This window comes from Phyllobates terribilis, unplaced genomic scaffold, assembly GCF_046119375.1.
Source record: "Phyllobates terribilis strain yellow unplaced genomic scaffold, ASM4611937v1 Scaffold_9__5_contigs__length_417890890, whole genome shotgun sequence".
Lineage (NCBI taxonomy): Eukaryota > Metazoa > Chordata > Amphibia > Anura > Dendrobatidae > Phyllobates > Phyllobates terribilis.
The window spans coordinates 49,305,332-49,325,509 of NW_027362769.1; the positions used below are offsets into that span (position 1 = coordinate 49,305,332).

Genomic DNA, 20,178 nt, shown 5'->3' on the forward strand with positions numbered 1-20,178 from the left:
CACCAATTTATACTTTAGCGTCCCTTTGTGTCTGAGTTAATCTAAAGACTAGAGGTGCTAAGATATATGACATTCAGGACCGCTGCAGTGTTAGTTACTGGAGGAGAATCCCAGTCACACAATGCAATACAGGCATCATCTGTTTCTACAATGATTGCTCCAAATGCACATAAAATGGGCAACTTGGTCCAGTAAACCTCTAAACAACCATCCTAATCACATCTATACCTTCCACTCTGAAGCTGGATGTGTAGAGTAGTAAATGGTTCCACACGAATGAGATAGTGCATCACGCCAGCAGCATTGGAGTAGTGTGTACCGTAGTGGAAATTGTCAATCTTTCCAGAAGGATCTTCAAAGTTTTCATACCTAAAATTTGAGTTATAGTTAACTTTTAAATAAAGTTTAACTTTATTTTTTTTTACTTAAATTAAATGGTTGCTCCATTACTTTTATACTGATGATCTTTGCTTAAGATAGCACTTCAATATCAGATTGTGGGAGTCCAGGACCCGTACCGACCTGTTGTTCTCACGTTAGCAGTTGGGATCACTGTCAGGTACTACAAATCCCCCTTAACATCAGACCACTGCTGGCCCAGAGAACAGCTGATCAGTCAGTGTGCCGGACCCCGACTGATCTGGTGTATTGATAACCCATCCTGTGGTTAGGTCGGCAATATAAGAGTAGTGGAAGAACCCTTAACATCGCTTAAATCTATAATTCTAAATTTCAGATTTAGATGTGCATATTACCAGTATATATATATTTTTTATTATGGCTGCACATTAATGTCCGACCCACAGAACGACTGACCAGAACAAATAGCATGAAACCATATATTAATTTAATACGGATTATGATATAACACTAAATTACGATAATCTTACCTTTCCCGCACAGCAGCAGCATTCTTATCATTCACTACCCCAATGGGCTTGGATAGGTCCCTAAATACAGCTGGGTTGTTCAGGTCCAGCTCTTCCGATGTGTAGTCTTGAAGCACCCATGGAAACTGACACAAATAATAGAGCAGTTTAGCTATAAAAACATTGTTTTATAACTTATACAAAAACAGATAATTTTTTGAACAATGACACTGTAGGTCGATAGAATATAAGCAAGAAACCTGCACTGGACAATGTTCTCATAGGCACGCGTACAGCTCCCCACTGGCTAACGGGCACGCGTACAGCTCCCCACTGGCTAACGGGCACGCGTACAGCTCCCCACTGGCTAACGGGCACGCGTACAGCTCCCCACTGGCTAACGGGCACGCGTACAGCTCCCCACTGGCTAACGGGCACGCGTACAGCTCCCCACTAGCCAACGTTCACGCGTACAGCTCCCCACTAGCTAACGGGCACGCGTACAGCTCCCCACTGGCTAACGGGCACGCGTACAGCTCCCCACTGGCTAACGGGCACACGTACAGCTCCCCACTGGATAGTAGGCACACGTACAACTTCCCACTGCGTAATAGGCACACATACAACTCCGCACTGGGTAATAGGCACACATACAACTCCCCACTGGGTAATAGGCACACATACAACTCCCCACTGGGTAATAGGCACACATACAACTCCCCACTGGGTAATAGGCACACATACAACTCCCCACTGGGTAATAGGCACACATACAACTCCCCACTGGGTAATAGGCACACATACAACTCCCCACTGGGTAATAGGCACACATACAACTCCCCACTGGGTAATAGGCACACATACAACTCCCCACTGGGTAATAGGCACACATACAACTCCCCACTGGGTAATAGGCACACATACAACTCCCCACTGCGTAATAGGCACACATACAACTCCCCACTGCGTAATAGGCACACATACAACTCCCCACTGCGTAATAGGCACACATACAACTCCCCACTGCGTAATAGGCACACATACAACTCCCCACTGGGTAATAGGCACACATACAACTCCCCACTGGGTAATAGGCACACATACAACTCCCCACTGGATAGTAGGCACACCTACAACCCCCCACTGGATAGTAGGCACACCTACAACCCCCCACTGGATAGTAGGCACACCTACAACCCCCCACTGGGTAATAGGCACACGTACAACTCCCCACTGGGTAATAGGCACACATACAACTCCCCACTGGGTAATAGGCACACATACAACTCCCCACTGGGTAATAGGCACACATACAACTCCCCACTGGGTAATAGGCACACATACAACTCCCCACTGGGTAATAGGCACACATACAACTCCCCACTGGGTAATAGGCACACATACAACTCCCCACTGGGTAATAGGCACACATACAACTCCCCACTGCGTAATAGGCACACATACAACTCCCCACTGCGTAATAGGCACACATACAACTCCCCACTGCGTAATAGGCACACATACAACTCCCCACTGGGTAATAGGCACACATACAACTCCCCACTGGATAGTAGGCACACCTACAACCCCCCACTGGATAGTAGGCACACCTACAACCCCCCACTGGATAGTAGGCACACCTACAACCCCCCACTGGATAGTAGGCACACCTACAACCCCCCACTGGATAGTAGGCACACCTACAACCCCCCACTGGGTAATAGGCACACATACAACTCCCCACTGGGTAATAGGCACACATACAACTCCCCACTGGGTAATAGGCACACATACAACTCCCCACTGGGTAATAGGCACACATACAACTCCCCACTGGGTAATAGGCACACATACAACTCCCCACTGGGTAATAGGCACACATACAACTCCCCACTGGGTAATAGGCACACATACAACTCCCCACTGGGTAATAGGCACACATACAACTCCCCACTGGGTAATAGGCACACATACAACTCCCCACTGGGTAATAGGCACACATACAACTCCCCACTGGGTAATAGGCACACATACAACTCCCCACTGGGTAATAGGCACACATACAACTCCCCACTGGGTAATAGGCACACATACAACTCCCCACTGGGTAATAGGCACACATACAACTCCCCACTGGGTAATAGGCACACATACAACTCCCCACTGGGTAATAGGCACACATACAACTCCCCACTGGGTAATAGGCACACATACAACTCCCCACTGCGTAATAGGCACACATACAACTCCCCACTGCGTAATAGGCACACATACAACTCCCCACTGCGTAATAGGCACACATACAACTCCCCACTGTGTAATAGGCACACATACAACTCCCCACTGGGTAATAGGCACACATACAACTCCCCACTGGATAGTAGGCACACCTACAACCCCCCACTGGATAGTAGGCACACCTACAACCCCCCACTGGATAGTAGGCACACCTACAACCCCCCACTGGGTAATAGGCACACGTACAACTCCCCACTGGGTAATAGGCACACGTACAACTCCCCACTGGGTAATAGGCACAAGTATAACTCACCACTGGGTAATAGGCACAAGTATAACTCACCACTGGGTACTGGGCAAGATCGTTGTATGTTCTTCCAGCAATTGTATTCAGCTGGATGAGGTAGTCAAAATTTGACATCTCTCTATTCACCCATTTCTAGAGAAAAAAAATACGAATGAGTGTCAATTTGAGTCAAATATTCTATCATTTTTTACTTACTTGAAAGAATAGGAGACAATTTCCACTGCACGCATTTCCATTATAATACACTGTATAGACACAAGTATTGGGACACGTCTCCAACTCATTAAATTCAAGTTTTGCATTCATTCCAATTGCCAAGTTGTATACACATCCAGGCCCGCCAAGCAGTCTGCCTTTACTGACAATTGTGAAAAAATGGCTCGTTCAAGAGAGCTCACTGATATAGTGCTTGATCCTATAATAGGACGCCACCAAATAGAGTTTGGTTGTGCTAGTAGTGGGCTAGGCGCTTCAGAGTAACCGTCCTGTGGAGCGTGGGAGAAAGATGGAACCACAGCAGGCATCCCGTTTGTATATTGGGCCATGAGAAGATCAGAGATAAGGTGACTAGCGGTTGTCATAAAAGTCCCCTTCTTTGGCATGACTGTCTCTGGAGTTATTCCCTCAGGTGTTTGTGCTCTAGGCATTATAAAGTGCTGTTTTTAGTTGTCCAGGACACAGAGCTCAGACAGACATGTCTGCTCTCGTCGCGTGTGCTCCCTCAGTAGTTATGGATTTACAATGGGATATCATAAAAGCTATAGATGTAATATGCAGGTGTCCTAATAATTTGTCCATTCAGTGTATATGATTTTTCTTTATTTGTCTCAAGTCTCTTTCTTAATTGAATATTACATAATATTTAATTTATAAAGTAGAAACCACAAACCTTGGCAACAAGACAATAATAATTCATAACTGTATCAATAGAACCGAGCACTGACGTTTTCATTGTATGAATGCTATGTCACTGTATTAGGGTCTACTCATATCTAAGTTCATAACATAAGCCATAACCCCTGTGTGGATAAGTAATATATAAGACACGAACATCACACAAAGGACCCCAGTGGCTTAAAATAGGGAATTATCTGTTTCTATTAAAGTTTTCGGCACTTTTACACCAAGAAATGATGCAAGAGTTGCTATTCTTGCTTTCACATCAACACAAACTTTGACTGCCAGTGAAAACATATCTTTTTGCTGGTACTATTTAATAAAAAAACAAAAATGCAATTCAATTAAATGATTGTGAACCATTAAAAGGTGATTTCCACCCCCAGGCATCCTTTTGGCAAGCAATAATACTAAGTGTGTAACAAAACTTTTCTATTACTGGAACTCCTTTATATCTAGCAATATCAGATCTAGACATTATTCATACGATACACGCTGTCAGTATTCCGGATGCTGCTTTGCTTGGCGAAAGTTTCCTCTGGGGTGGAAAACTCCTTTAAGTCACTTACCTGTGTAAGACCTGAGGCTTTTAATAGTTCTTGTGGTGACCGGGTTCCATATAAATTTGGAAGACGAAGAGAAAGAATGCGGCTGTATACTTTATTTCGGACCTAAAATATTGTAAAATACATGAGAACTACATTCAGGTATAATAATATACTATAGACTGGTAAAACTATCTGCTCAATTCACTTTGCATTCGCTGTACCACTAAAATACAATATATAATATTTAGGATTAAGATTAAGGCAGATCTGTGAGCCGAATGTGTTCCTTATGCACGGCCAGCATGTAACAATGCTGTACTGCTTATACACTAATACACGTGCCATTTCTGCTAATAGGAGAAAGAACAAGTATTGGTAATACGCTTTAATATCTCGACAGTATATATTACAGGTATACAGAGGGCAGATTCATACCTCTTTTTTGAAATTCAGAAAGTAGTTGGTTTGATCAACCAGAAATATTTCCAAGGCCGATCTCCTTAAGTTGTACCGGCGCAAATGAATCTCCCTTATTTGGGAAAGTAACCACTTGAAATCGTACCCCACACCTGCAGAAAGAGGTACAAATGGTTTTAGATGCATCTTTGATACATTTTTCCTATGATATATTGAAACTTAAAAGGGTAGTCTGGTAATAATAATAATAAACTGCCGAACTCAACCATTAGATCAGTGGGGGTCTGTCCGCTGAGAACAGGGGTCCCTTGTTTATGGTATGAGTGAAGTGATGCTCGCACTATTTAATTCCTCTAGATATCTCATGGCAGCGTCACCATAACTATATATGTGGAGCTTTTTAACAAAACATGGAAGACCGACCTCTGCAAGAACACTTTCTATCAATACAGAATAACACCCTTATTATAACTGTCAGTATACAATAATGTGTAGTACATTATTGAAGTCAATTGAGCCCAGATTCCTTCTTCACACCCCAGATTAATTAAGAGTGGCACGCCTCTTAATGAATGAGGAGCATCTACAGTATATAACCTAGAGTTGGCAGCAGGACAGTGGGCCAGTGGAGTAACGGATAGAGAAAACTGGTGGTCATCATCCGCATATAACACACAACCTACAGGTATGAGCACACATATAGTAAAATGGTAATTTTATTTAAATCAACACATAAAATATACAGGAAGGATAAAAATTGGTTGGTAACATTACATACAAAATTGCAAAGCAAGTATAATAGAGCACCTTCCGTCCAAAGACAAATGGGAAAAATAGGTACAATCATTACATTTTCACTATAACTTTTCAGTGACTGAGAAAACTGATTAAGGTACCAACATTACAGGGTATATCTCAAATTTACTCTGAGCGCAAGGTAACCTGAAATGAAAACGAAAATATATCCCAGATAGATTTTCGGAAGGTTGGCCCTTGAAGAAGCGACAGTGAAATACGTGTTAGGCAATACAAGGTAATACATATTTTCACCATCTATATGATTTATTATCCATGACAAATGTATACAGATCTTACTAGGGCTTGTACTACTTATAGTCCATGTTCATGAGATCTCAGTGGTATCTTAAGGTTTATCCCTAATAATTAGCACTAAGCACATTTTATATATCTGGGATATATTGGTTTCCATTTCAGCTTACCTTGCGCTCAGATTATATTTGCTATATACCTTGTAATGATGGTACGTTAATCAGTTTTCTCAGTTACTGAAAAGATAGTGAAAATGTAATGATTGTACCTCTTTTTACCTTTTGTCTTTGGAGGCAAGGTGCTCTATGATACTTCCTTTACAATTTTGCATGTAATGTTATCAACCAAGTTTTATCCTTCATGTATATTTTAATGTGTTGATTAAATAAAATTACCATTTTTATATATGCGGTCATACGTGTATGTTGTGAATCAGGAGCGTCTGTAAAGTGGCAATGCATTTTGCCACAAATCTTACTCCAGCTAGGGACTGGAGTAAGATTTGTGGCATAATGTACGTCACAGCTTGTCATGAATCAGACGTGTGGGCGTCAGGAAGCCCTGTTTAAGCTCCACTCATTTTGGCAGAGCCGGCCGAAACTGGTGTGAAAACACCAAAAGTCTTAACGTTTTAGTGCAACCTTGCATTCTGAAAATATTTTGCGACCTATCAAATTGTTTTATGCCAGATTCTTGGCGTAAACACTTTGATGAATCAGGCCTAAAGTGTTTTGGTCTCACTTTTGCAATTTCAGTGCTGTTCAGTGAGAAGCACAAATGGCCAATCATTTCATTATTTTTTTATTTAAATAGTGAAAAGAAACAAAAAAAAAACCTTCATATACAACTTGAACAAATAGTTATTATAATATTTCAAGTTCGTATTTGCTCATGAAATGAACTAAAGTCTAGTCTTACCTTCTTCTTTTTCAGTGCTGCCATCATAGAAATAAATGTGCTGAGTGGTAACTTCCAAGCGGCCAGAAATAACATCCATTACGGTGATGAGCTCGCAGTCCTCAGAGAGAACGGTTTTCTCCTTCTGACTCTGTTCTTCTTTTTCACTTTTTAAATAAGACAATTTATTATTATTTCAAGCTACTTTTTATTTTTAAAGTGAAATGCAGGAAAAAAGCCCAGGAAGGTTAATTAATAGATAACATCTTGTATTTACAAATATCAGTTTCACTCTCGGTATCAACAATACTAAATTGTAGATAAGATACTATTTCAGAAGTCATAAAACAACTCATGGGGACAAGATATGTCCTGTCAATGCGGATGAAGTCTGAAGACATCCAGGCTCTATCAGTCCCTATAGGAAGCAGAAAGGTGAATTCCTAATCATTTAAGCCTTTCTTAAAATCATCAACTGTTTCTGATAAAACTTGTTTTTTGGGGTCAGGCTATTTCAGAGATCTTAAAGAGGTTGTCTGGTCTTAGAGTTACTGCAGACGTGTGAATCCTCACATAGTGCGCACCTCGCGCTGTGAGAATTCTCCTGTGCTGGGAGCGTGACTGCAAGTATGTGATTTGCATACATGTGGTCATGTGCTGAACAGACATACGCGGCCTCGCTCAATGCAAGTGTACTGAGCGAAGCCAGACACGTCTAGTCTGAATGTGGCCGGAGCTATACAAATCACATACAGTGCATTGTGAAAGTATTTGGCCCCCTTGAACTTTTCTACCTTTTGCCACATTTCAGGCTTCAAACATAAAGATATAAAATTCTACTTTTTTGGGGAAGAATCAACAACAAGTGGGACACAATCGTGAAGTGGAACGAAATTTATTGGATATTTTAAACTTTTTTAACAAATTAAAAACTGAAAAGTGGGGCGTGCAATATTATTCGGCCCCCTTGAGTTAATACTTTGTAGCGCCACCTTTTGCTGCGATTACAGCTGCAAGTCGCTTGGGGTATGTCTGTCAGTTTTGCACATTGAGAGGCTGTACTTTTGGTCACATGACTGCCTGCTCCCAGCGCCGGAAAATCCTCAGTACACTGTGTTCCAAATTATTATGCAAAAAGTGTTTAGGAGTGATAAGGTAAGAATTTGTTTGTCAGTTAAACTCATTGATGGTGATGTGTGTCAGGGCTCTTTATATCACTGTAAGCAATTGCAGACACCTGTGCTAATTAGTTTGGCAGGTGTGTCCAATAAAAGGCAAGACTACTTAAGAAGGCTCTCTCACATTATTAAGCAGCCTACATTTTCTTGCAAAATGGGAAAGAAAAAGGATGTGTCGGCTGCTGAGAAACAACAAATTGTGGAGTGTTTAGGTCAAGGCATGACTACAATGAACATTGCCAAGACACTTCATCATGATCATCGCACAATCAAGAAGTATGTAGCTGATTCACAGTACACATGTGTGCGTGATAAGGGAAAATTGAGGACTCTTTCCTACAGGCAATTACGTCAGGTTAAAAGAGCAGCGGCAAAAAAGCCTTGTCATAGCAGCAGACAAGTTTTTTAAGCTGCTGGTGCCTCCAAAGTCCCCCGAACAACAAGATGCAGGGTCCTTCAGAGGTTTGCAGCTGTGCGTAAGCCATCCTGTCGACCTCCTCTATTCACTGCACACAAGCAGAAACGGCTCCAGTGGGCCAAACAATACATGATGACTGACTTCAAAACTGTTTTGTTCACCGATGAGTGCCGTGCAACGCTCGATGGTCCAGATGGATGGAGTGGAGGATGGCTGGTTGATGGACACCCCATGCAAACATGGCTACGGCGCCAACAAGGAGGAGGTGGAGTAATGTTTTGGGCTGGAATCATGGGGAGAGAGATTGTCGGCCCCTTTAGGATCCCTGAAGGGGTAAAGATGAACTCCATAATGTATGTTGAGTTTCTCAAACAGCACTTCCTGCCATGGTTCAAGAAGAAGAACCGTGCATTCCGCAGCAAGATCATTTTCATGCACGATAATGCCCCATCTCATGCTGCACATAACACATCTGCATCTCTGGCTGCTATGGGCATAAAAGGGGACAAACTTATGGTGTGGCACCCATGCTCCCCTGACCTCAACCCCATTGAGAACCTCTGGAGCATCATCAAAAGGAGTGTCTATGATGGCGGGAGGCAGTTCACGTCTAAGCAACAGCTCTGGGAGGGTATTCTGTCCTCATGCAAAACAATTGAAGCAGAAATCATCCAAAACCTGACAAATTCAATGGACGAGAGAGTTCAGAAGCGCCTTTCGAACAAGGGGTCCTATGTGCAAATGTAACATCACCTAGAATAAAGTTTTGAGTTGAAAACTGTTTGATTTCAGTTTGTAATAACCTGCTAATGCTTAGAATTTCAAAAATGACCATTCTTTTGCTCTTTATTAAAATTAAAAGGTTGAAAACTCTGCTGTGCATAATAATTTGGAACATGCATTTTGAGTGCAGTTTGAGTGTTTTATTTTTTTAAAAATATACTGTTATCATAGGCAGTTTGTACAAAAACCTTTCAATTGTACTCTAATAGTTATTTGACTGGAAAATTACAATGACTGCAATTCATATAGGTAAATTGGGAAAATCTGAGAAAATATTATTTGCATAATAATTTGGAACACAGTTTATGTGCAGGGTGAGCGATGTATAGATTCACAAGTCTGCAGCCACAGACGGCAGACTTGTAACCTAAGGCTGGACAACCCCTTTAAGCTGGTCAGACATGAGATTCCATTTATTAGGAATCCGCTATATCTCCCAACTCCACCATACGCAGACGCTCAGCTTGGCCAGCAGTTCATTTGTTTTCTACTAGCGATGAGAAAGTTGCTGCTAGATTACTTTGGCAGTGACTTATTTTCCAGAAAACAAAAGAATCAACCATTGAAATTCAAAACGTCTCGTCCTTCACTCTGTCCAGTGAGAGTTGGGAGCCCCCATACACTTCAGATGTTCAGATAACTTTCATCTAATGTTTAAGGGGGATCTTAAAATAAATAAAGCCTATGGAGATTGAAATGTTATATCTTCAGATGATAGAAGTAAACCTTTGCATTTTGAGAGGTCTCTGCACTAAATAGTTGCCTTCTGCATTTACTGTGCTGATGCAGCATTTACATATATTTACATTTTGTTATACCTCTTCCCCAACTTCATGGCATCCTTTTTGTGAACTGGTGACCAGAAGTGTATATCCTATATGAGGCTGAACTAAAACATTGTATAACAGTATGATTGTGTCCTTGTCTCACAAGTCCATACTATGTATTGTCAATCCAGAAAGGGAAGATATAGAAAAAAGATATGACTGAATACAAGTAGTTAATAATTTAGTAGAAGTGGACTCAACATCTTAACTAGGAGGTTTTTTTAATTTTTGTTTCACTTTAAGTAAAAATCTTAAATACCCATATACGTGTCCTCCATGACTGTGGATGGCAAGAAAGGTAAAATGGAATGACAGTAGACAACATATGGACAAAAAAACTGATGTAAATATACACTAAAGAATAAAGAGCTGAAATAAGAACATACACTGTTACTGTACTGTCCTCTTCAGGAAGCTCCAGCCCATCATCTTCTAAGTCGTTAACTTTAACTTGCTTTACTGCCTCCAACAGTAGGGACTCGCTAGATAGTTCTGCATGTTGGACGCCTGCAGAAAAATAATAGCTATGTAATATATTAACATGTGCTCTTGAACTCAAGATACAACAAGCATGTTCTCTCAGGAATGGGTTCACAGAGAAGGCAGAAGCCAGCGTCATACAATCCAGTGTCATCAAACACCATGTTACTTTAAAAAGTGACTCTTAGGGTATGTGCACACGATGCAGAAATGCTCAGGATTTTTTCCTGAGCGTTTCTGCATCTCTCTGGCAGGAAAAAACGCATGCGGATTGTACATGCGGTTTCCTGCCAGGGACATGCGGAAATGAAGCGGTCTTCACTTTCATTTCCGCATGCGGGTTGACAAGCGCTTCCCAAGCGATTTTAGCATCACTTGGAAAGTGCTTGTCAACTTTACACTATATAAATCCATGCAACCGGCATGGATTTATATAGTGTGTATGTCAAAAAATAAAAAATAAATCTATACTTTACCCTCTGATGGCCCCCGGTGTCCTGCTTCATCGGTCCCGGCTGCCGGCAGTGAAGACTTTAGGACCTTCCGACGTCAGCGTCACGTGACCCGTCACATGACTCTGACGTCAGCGAAGGTCCTTCATTCAACCGTGAAGTGCCCGGGAAGCCAGCAGGACGCAGCGCGGGCCGTCAGAAGGTGAGAATATATATATTTTTTATTTTATTCTTTTTTTTTTTAATGGTACCTGGGTCTGGATGAGAGTCCTCTCCTCCACACCCGGGTACCATCCGCACATTAGACCACATGAAAAGCGCATCAACATATACAGTGATGCGGAATCCATGCGGTCTAATGCAAGTCAATGGCGGCAAAAGAGCAGCGTTTCCGCAAAATTAATTGACATGCTGCGGATTTTTGACCGCAGCGTTTACTCTGCGGAAAAATCCACATCATGGGCACAGCACATGCGGATTTCCATTGGGGAACATTGCTGCCCTTCTACCATGCGTTTTTCATGCGTTTTCGCGGCGTTTACGCAACTGCAAAAACGCCGCGGAAACGCATGAAAAACGCATCGTGTGAACTCAGCCTTAAGGGAACATATTGTTTACATCTGATTTTCGTGTTACATGTATTAAAAAAAAACAATAATAATTTTTCCTATCTTTATTATAAAGACAAATATGAATCCCTTAGTGATCGAGGCAATTTTAACCTTAAAGCGAACCTGTCATCAGGATTTTGCTAAGTAAACTAGAGGCATTGTCAGGTTGGTGCTGTTACACTGATTAAAATGATATGACAACAGAAGACAAAAAGAGCTTTTAAATGCAAATAAGAAAATACTTTATTAAATATATAAATACTCTAAAAAAATTCATAGAGAGTCCATAAAAGGATTTTGTTAAACTATGTGTTCAGAAAAAGAGCAGACACCCCATCAGAGTAATCAGCCCACAGTATGGAGTGCAGGATAAGAGGAGATTATAAGAACGCACAACCAAAAGTCAGCTCATTAACCACCTGGCCAAATGGAGGCTTAAGAGACAGGGAAGCAGACTATGCTGCTAAAATACCCCACAATAAATCAAAACCAAAAAGACAAGGGGCACCAGGTAGTAATCATAATGAAAAACGATGCTGAAAATGGAGCATGGGTACAAAGGGTAACAGAGCACTTACCCAAGGGCTGAGAACCCCCCAAGAGATGAAAGGGTGCTAGGACACCTATCTTTTTCTGAACACATAGTTTAACAAAATCCATTTATGGACTCTATATGAATTTTTTACAGTATTTATATATTTAATAAAGTATTTTCTTATTTGCATTTAAAAGCTCTTTTTGTCTTCTGTTGTCATATATAGTGTTGAGCCACCCCCGTAGTGTTCGGGTTCGGTCAGTCGAACACCGGGATGTTCGTGGAACTGTTCGTCGAACACCTTAGAACACTGTCGAACACCGTTAAAACCAATGGCAGGCAAACAAAAACACATAGAAAACACCTTCAAAGGTATCCAAAAGCTGACAAACTGCTCAGAAGACACTCTCTTTAAAAAGGCCGGCCGACAATTTAGAACAGAAAGAATAGAGCATCACACATAGATTAGATAGATAGAAACATGTCAGTCACATATATAAGAAGTACAGTGATAGTGTTGATTACTGTACTTGTCATTTAGTGTTAAAATAAAGGATTTATTAAAAAAAAAATTGACATGGGGTTCCCCGCAATTTTAGTCTCTAGCAGAGGTTAAGTAGACGGCTGGGGCAGATGTTTGAAGCCTGGGAAGGGGGTAATACCCACGGAGCTTCCCAGGCTACTAATATCAGCCCCCAGCTGAATACCTAGCCTTTACTAGCTATTAAAATGGGGAACCCCCAAAAAAATGACGTGGGGTCCCCCCTATTTTAATAGCTAGCAAAGGCTAGGCAGACAGCTGGGGGCTGATATTAATAGCCCAGGAAGGGTGCCATGAATATTGGCCCCCACCCAGGCTAGAAACACCAGCCGTCAGACGCCCCAGAAATGGCGTAATTTGTTTTTGCATCGCCATATTCTGAGAGCTGTAAGTTTTTAATTTTTTTCCCCAAATGAGCCATATTAGGGCTTGTTTTTTAAGGGACGATTTGGCATTTTTATTTATACTATTTTTTATTTTTACACATGACTTTTTAATCGCTTTTTATTCACTTTTTTGTCAGTATGATAAGAAGCTACATTTTTTGTGTGTTTATTTATTTTTTTTACAATATTCACCATATGGAATAAATAACGAGCTAGTTTTATAGATCAGGTAGTTCCGGACGTGATGATACCTATGATGTGTAAAGTTTATCTTTGTTTTATCACAAAGGCTGCGTTTTTAGTGGTGAAATGGGACATGTAAAATTTTTATTCTGATCATTGGTCTCATGTACTGCAGTGCACGAGACCTGTCAGTGACTCACTGACTGTGCCTGTTAGACCTGGCTTATAGCTGGATCTAACTGTCATCAGACCTCAGGGTACCATGTCAACGATTGGCACCCGGCAATTACGATTGCGGTGGTTGATCTTGCTGCAGGGGGGGGGTCTTTTAACCCCCTTAGATACCGCTGTCGCGATTGACAGTGGTATTTAAGTGGTTGATCAGCCCTGATTAGCTCCAAAATCGGCTGCAGCAGATACTGTAGGGTGTCACCTGTCATGTACAGCTGTTTGCCCAATTTTTCGGACTGACTGACCTTCATTTCTTAAAGTAATGATGGCCACTCGTTTTTCTTTACTTAGCTGCTTTTTTCTTGCCATAATACAAATTCTAACAGCCTATTCAGTAGGACTATCAGCTGTGTATCCACCTGACTTCTGCACAACACAACTGATGGTCCCAACCGCATTTATAAGGCAAGAAATCCCACTTATTAAACCTGACAGGGCACACCTGTGAAGTGAAAACCATTTCCGGTGACTACCTCTTGAAGCTCATCAAGAGAATGCCAAGAGTGTGCAAAGCAGTCATCAAAGCAAAAGGTGGCTACTTTGAAGAACCTAGAATATATGACATATTTTCAGTTGTTTCACACTTTTTTTGTTAAGTATATAATTCCACATGTGTTAATTCATAGTTTTGATGCCTTCAATGTGAATGTACAATTTTCATAGTCATGAAAATACAAAAAAAATCTTTAAATGAGAAGGTGTGTCCAAACTTTTGGTCTGTACTGTATAGTCAACATAAAAAAATTATTTTTAACAATAGATCATTTTCTGATTATAGATTTCCTTCAGTCTAAAAAAAAAAGTAACTGCAGCTCTAACAATCATGACAGAAAATAGATGCAACACAACAATGTAATAATGTCATAATAACTACAAATAAAACGTTTCATCTTGACATTAGAAATGTGTGCGCAATGCAGTCAAATGAATCGATTAGATTTTTTTTTTCATATATAACAAAACAATTGTCATGCAAACTCATGTTCGATAAATAGTTAAAGACGACATCTAATAAAACCAAAGTATTTTTAAAAGACAACATACTAGAAGTGGCATGATTTCAAATGGGACATTTAGGAGAAGTTCTGATCTAAATATGAACTTACCCAAGTTATCTCGCAAATTACTAGCTTCTAAATGGCGGTCAAAGTTGTTATTCTGCACCAGTTTGAGCCTCATACGCGAGTAGTTCTCTACATTGGAGAGCTTCCAGTATTCCCAGTTCTCTTTCCTTAGAGGAAAATCCAATACAGATTATTGAGAGACACATATACAGAGTAGGTCACAGACAGCATTCAGATGCCACTAACCTTTCAGCCCAAGGTCCACGCTCACAGGTGAGGTATCTTTGTGCAGCTTTCCATTGCCTTAAAGTGGCAGTGTACTGGCTGTTGATTTGCTTTAACATGCTATTGTAGCGCAAATTCTCCTGACGCGCTTTTCTATTAAATGGCTCCAAAAAAAATTCCTATAAAAGCATAAGAGGAGAATTATGTCTGAAGCTCACGGTAAAGGGGTCCCCCGATCCCCTGTCCTGCCACCTGTGAGTGTAAAGGTGGCAGCGCAGTCGCTCTCCACCATTGGTATGGGAATTATGAATACAGTGTTAGCTTAGCTGTATTCTTCACTCCTATGAATGGTGAGAACTAGCACATGTGCTGCCACCTCTCCATCCACTGCTGGTCGGACGAATTAGCATGAGAGATTTCCACTCTGGAAATAGTCCCAGAGGTGGAATCAACATCACTCAGATATTTCTGTCTCTTGTGAGAAAATCCTTTTAAGAGAAACACAGCAAAAGAAATCACACTTCAAAGAGAATAGAGAGGTATGGTTAATAATATTCAGGAAAAAGGAAATATGGAAACAGAGTACGCCACATACAGTTTACAGAATTAAAGCGTTTGGTGAGAAAGGTTTTATTAAGTTAAAGTTTTTTCTTCCTCACGGACAAAGACAGATACCTGAAATTTCAGCTTGCTTTCACCTCTATCGCGCTCACGCTTGTGCATGTTTACCATGTGTGCCTCATGGCACTCCTTCCAATACAAAGCCATTTGCTCATGACTTTTGCTAAATGTGTCCGCTTCATATTGTTTCATATAAGGTATAATCTGTTAATAGAGGAATACTTTCATAACACTTTATGTAGCATAACAACAAGAATAACCATGAAACTCTGAATGTGCATTGTGAGAATTAAAGCCAACCTGTAAGTAGAGTCATGTATCCAAACCCCAGGCGGCATGAATCAGAGCTGGGCTGCACCATTGCTATGTTTTTCTGAGAAATGCTCCGGTGTTTCAGAGAATACATAGCATGGAAAGACCTGTCAATCAATTAGAGGGGAGCGGGGAGAAGCCAAGTTTCTGTCTATGTTCCCTGATCGGCTCTTCAAAGTAAGTTATCTCTACAACGCCGGAACGTTTCAGAGAGGGTGGACCTGGCTGCGTTCACACAGCCAGACCCTTTTTCATGCTACCCCCGTCTTCAGCAGCATAAATTGAGTGACAAGTTTAACATATAACATCTGAAGTCAGCCAAGATCTAGAAGTTTTTGGTGCCAAAACTTTCTAAGACATAAACATCCGCTTTAATCCCAGGTAAATTGATTTCAGTGTTCTGGTCAGCACACAAGAGTGTTTCCTGTGGCGGCAGATCATCAGTGCTGTCTGTGAAGGGGGCAAACTTATTTCAATAATTAAACCAGTGCCCTTCATTATCTATGCACTATCTATGACAGAAAAAAACAAAAAGTCAGAAACATAATATGTAAACACCCTAAAATAAATAAACATACATCAGTTATGCATGGAAATAATATAGGGTACTTAGTAAACATAATTTTGATCAAAATAATGCAAAAGCCATCCTACCACATCACGGCGACCCTTATGGTACAGTCCTAACTTCATTATTTAAAACCTTACCGTTTGTCAAGTGCCATGCATGTGGATACAGTCTAAGAAAGACCGAGCCCGGCTAGTACACACACAGACATGGGGAGCAAGATGAATAGAGTTTCCAGCTCAAGGAAAAGTCAGGCCACACCTTTATATGTACAGAGTACACACTAACGGAACAAAACTAAAAAAATTAACTGGGAAATAAATTGGTGTGCATGCAGTACCCTATATTATTTTCATGCACAATTGCTGTTTATTTATTTCAGGGTATTTGCGTATTATGTTTCTGTCTTTGTTTTTTTCTGTTTAGTGGCCATGTGTGAACATGCGCTTACATGCACGCCAATTTATATTCCAGTTAATTTTTTTTGTTTTTTTCAGCCATGACAGAAGTCAGCTGACTTACAGGGACTCTGTCACCACAGGATGACTCTTCAACCCAAGTACAGGCGCTTGGTGCTTCATGGCGAGGCCAATCATTTATATACACCTTCCACCTGCTAGTTTTCCCTTTATCTCTATCCCTCCTCTTCTTTGATTGACATATCTGGCTTCATAGAGCCAGAAAAGGGAGGAGATAGAGGGAAATCAAGCAGGTGGGAAGGTGTATATAAATGATTGGCCTCGCCATGATGCCAGATAAGGGCGCTTTGACATTGCATTCAGGGACCTGTTCAGTGGCCCCACCGTCCAAACCACCGCCAAAACAGGATTCGGACATATGCGCCAACAGGGTCATAGACTATAATTGTGTCGGTAGAGCAAACATGTGCTCGGTCATGAATTATTTTCTGGCGTGTGTACATCTACTGGAGACGTAAGCTCGGACGTAGTAGACTGCGACTGGGTTTGGGGAAGTTTCAGACGTAAGCCCCGACGGAGCCACTGAATGGGTGCCTGAACACAGTGTGAAAGCAACCTAAAAGATAATGGGCTGTGATACTGATGAGATGGGGTCATTCTCAGACTGCTCAGCTGGACAGCACTCGGCAAGTTCTTCCGGTGACAAGCAGATCAGTTAACACTTACCTTGGTAGCTATTCAAATATAAAGAAGTAGTGAGTGTTCTGCTCGCTTGGGGAAAGACGCACTGGTCTACTTGCCAAGGAAGAGGTAAAGCTAAGGATTCTCCAGCTCGCAGATTTGCTCCCCCCCCCCCTTCCCTCATTTGAGTGAGCCCCCTGCTAGCTGCCCCTCTGGTTGTGTCAAAGTATCAGCAGACAAAAAAAGCTGAAAAACTTACAAATTTGTCTATAAAGATCCTCCATTCCTCAGACTTGCAATAGTCCTGGAAGTCTTCAAACAATGAAGGGCTCCCATTTGTAATTGGAAGGGACGGTAAATGGAGGTTCATGAAGAGCAGTTCATGTATTTTAGAAACCAGAGTCCTCACAATGGGGACAAGGAAGGAGTAGGTTTCCGATCTGTCCAGAATAGATTTGCTGAGGATGCCTTCCAGTTTCCCAAGCAGGTAACAAGCTTCTTCTTGCTTTTCAATCACCTTTGTTTGCAGCAGAGTATTGAGCTTTGCGGTAGCCATGGCACATACCTGGAGGAATAGACAATTCTCAGTCATAGTACTTGTGTACAGGACAGTGTAGCAGTCACTTTTCTATAACAAGAAAATCTAAATGTGTAATTTAGAACTGGGTGAAATAATCTGGCTTCTCTTCTTCATCTTATATACAAATCAATTTAGTGTAAGTGGTCTATCCAAGCCTCAGGCCGCTGCGGAGAACCTGGCAGATGTTTCCTGAGCCCAGCCAAGAACACTCATAATATGCAGTGTCATACCAAAGTGTGAACACGGAGTAAACACACAGGAATGACAAGTGCTTTCAGGGTGTTAATGTACATGAAATCCCTTACAGCTACCCTCATTTGCAGTAAATTTTTTGAATTACTAGCGTAGTAACAGGGTTGGACCCTGGGGGTCGACCCTCCTATCCGGGCAACCGCCATTCATAACTGTATTGGTCTGCATACTATACCAATACACAAACTCTATAGAAAAAGCAGGCAGGAAGGGTCTCCATTATCTAGCAGGTCACAGGTCTGTGGCCTACAGAACAGCAGGAGCGTCCTGGTGCAGGTGGTGCAATGACGTCACTGCGACACTCCGGCTGCGCTGCTGGGGGACTTGTCCGGAACCAGGCTTACCCGAGCTCCCTTAAAATATAGTAATAATGCCACCTGAATCCTCACATACAGTAATACTGCCCTGAGTCCCCCACTTACAGTTATATATACCCCTGAACCCATAGTAATTATGCCCTCCCACGTTTACTAATAATTCCCCAAGTTCTCCCACACTTAAATTGTAAAAATGCCCCTAGTTCACCCATATATAGCAATACTGTCTCCTTACAAAAAAAGCGATAGTGCCCCAGAAAATTAAAAATAAATTGCATATTACATTTGCTCTGATACAATAATACTTTTTTGTAAGGAAACATTATAATATATGGATGGACTCAGGGGTGTGGGGGGGATTGTAGCTACATGTGGGGGGAACATTATTACTATATATGTATGGACTTGGGGGAGGGGGTATTATAACTATGTTGAAGGGAATTAGGGGGCATTACTACAATATGTGGAGTGCATTAACTCAGTGGACAATATTATGTTTGGTGGGACACTCAGGACAGTATTTTAAAAGGGGGAGCTCAGGTAGCATTATTACTTTTTGTGGGACACTGAGGGGACATTATTACTCATTGGGGGCACCTGGGGCAATAGTAATTGTTCAGTGGACATTCAGGGGACATAGTGCTTTGTTTCAGGCAATTCTGGCCAATAACTGTCATTAGAGGGCATTATTACTGACTAGGGAGGCATTGTTCCTATGTGGTGGGCATTATTACTATACACTAAGAGAAGCACTGTTACTATGCCAAACAGCAGGTGCAGTAATAGGGACAAATATGGCAATTACACGCTGAGCACTGCAGTATTGGCAGGAAGGAGAGTTTGTGCAGGTTGGGAACAGGTGAGGATGGTACTGAAAATGTCAGATGTGTCTGTTGTAAAATGTGTAGACAAGTCAGGACTGAAGGAGTCAATCTGGGCCTGGTGGAAAAACATGAAAACTGAACAACCCATCACAAATAACTAACAGGTAACTCAGCAATCTTCCTCTCATTAGAAATCCTCACCATTATCAAGAATGGAGGGATTCTTAATTGTATTGTGTATAACTTGTTTCCGGTGTTACCAGCCACCCTAGGGTTTCAGAGTGGTCAATTAATTATGTAAGGCTTTACAGCCTGCTTGCCCCACGCAGAAGCTCCCCGGATCGCTGGATTTGACCAACCTTACTCCCCCCTGCCATTCTCCCATGCCGCAGAGGCAAAGCTACTTCTGCGAACAGCACAGGAAAGCGCTTAGTTTGGACCACAGGCACGACCATGCTGCTGATCAA

At 41.6% G+C, this 20,178-nt stretch overlaps 1 protein-coding gene across 3 annotated transcripts in view; it reads right to left on the minus strand.

The window, feature by feature from the left end:
* The window catches only part of NBEAL1 (neurobeachin like 1), a 177,723-nt gene that overhangs the window by 19,680 nt on the left and 137,865 nt on the right, over window positions 1-20,178 (minus strand). For all 3 annotated transcript variants that reach the window (XM_073646438.1, XM_073646437.1, XM_073646439.1), the window contains 11 exons: window positions 17,998-18,303; window positions 15,813-15,962; window positions 15,159-15,316; window positions 14,955-15,079; window positions 10,816-10,936; window positions 7,245-7,390; window positions 5,295-5,428; window positions 4,881-4,982; window positions 3,451-3,546; window positions 891-1,015; window positions 229-369 (listed from right to left, as the gene is read on the minus strand). In XM_073646438.1, coding sequence (XP_073502539.1) covers window positions 229-369; window positions 891-1,015; window positions 3,451-3,546; window positions 4,881-4,982; window positions 5,295-5,428; window positions 7,245-7,390; window positions 10,816-10,936; window positions 14,955-15,079; window positions 15,159-15,316; window positions 15,813-15,962; window positions 17,998-18,303 — 1,604 coding nt within the window. The remainder of the gene's footprint in view (window positions 1-228; window positions 370-890; window positions 1,016-3,450; window positions 3,547-4,880; window positions 4,983-5,294; window positions 5,429-7,244; window positions 7,391-10,815; window positions 10,937-14,954; window positions 15,080-15,158; window positions 15,317-15,812; window positions 15,963-17,997; window positions 18,304-20,178) is intronic.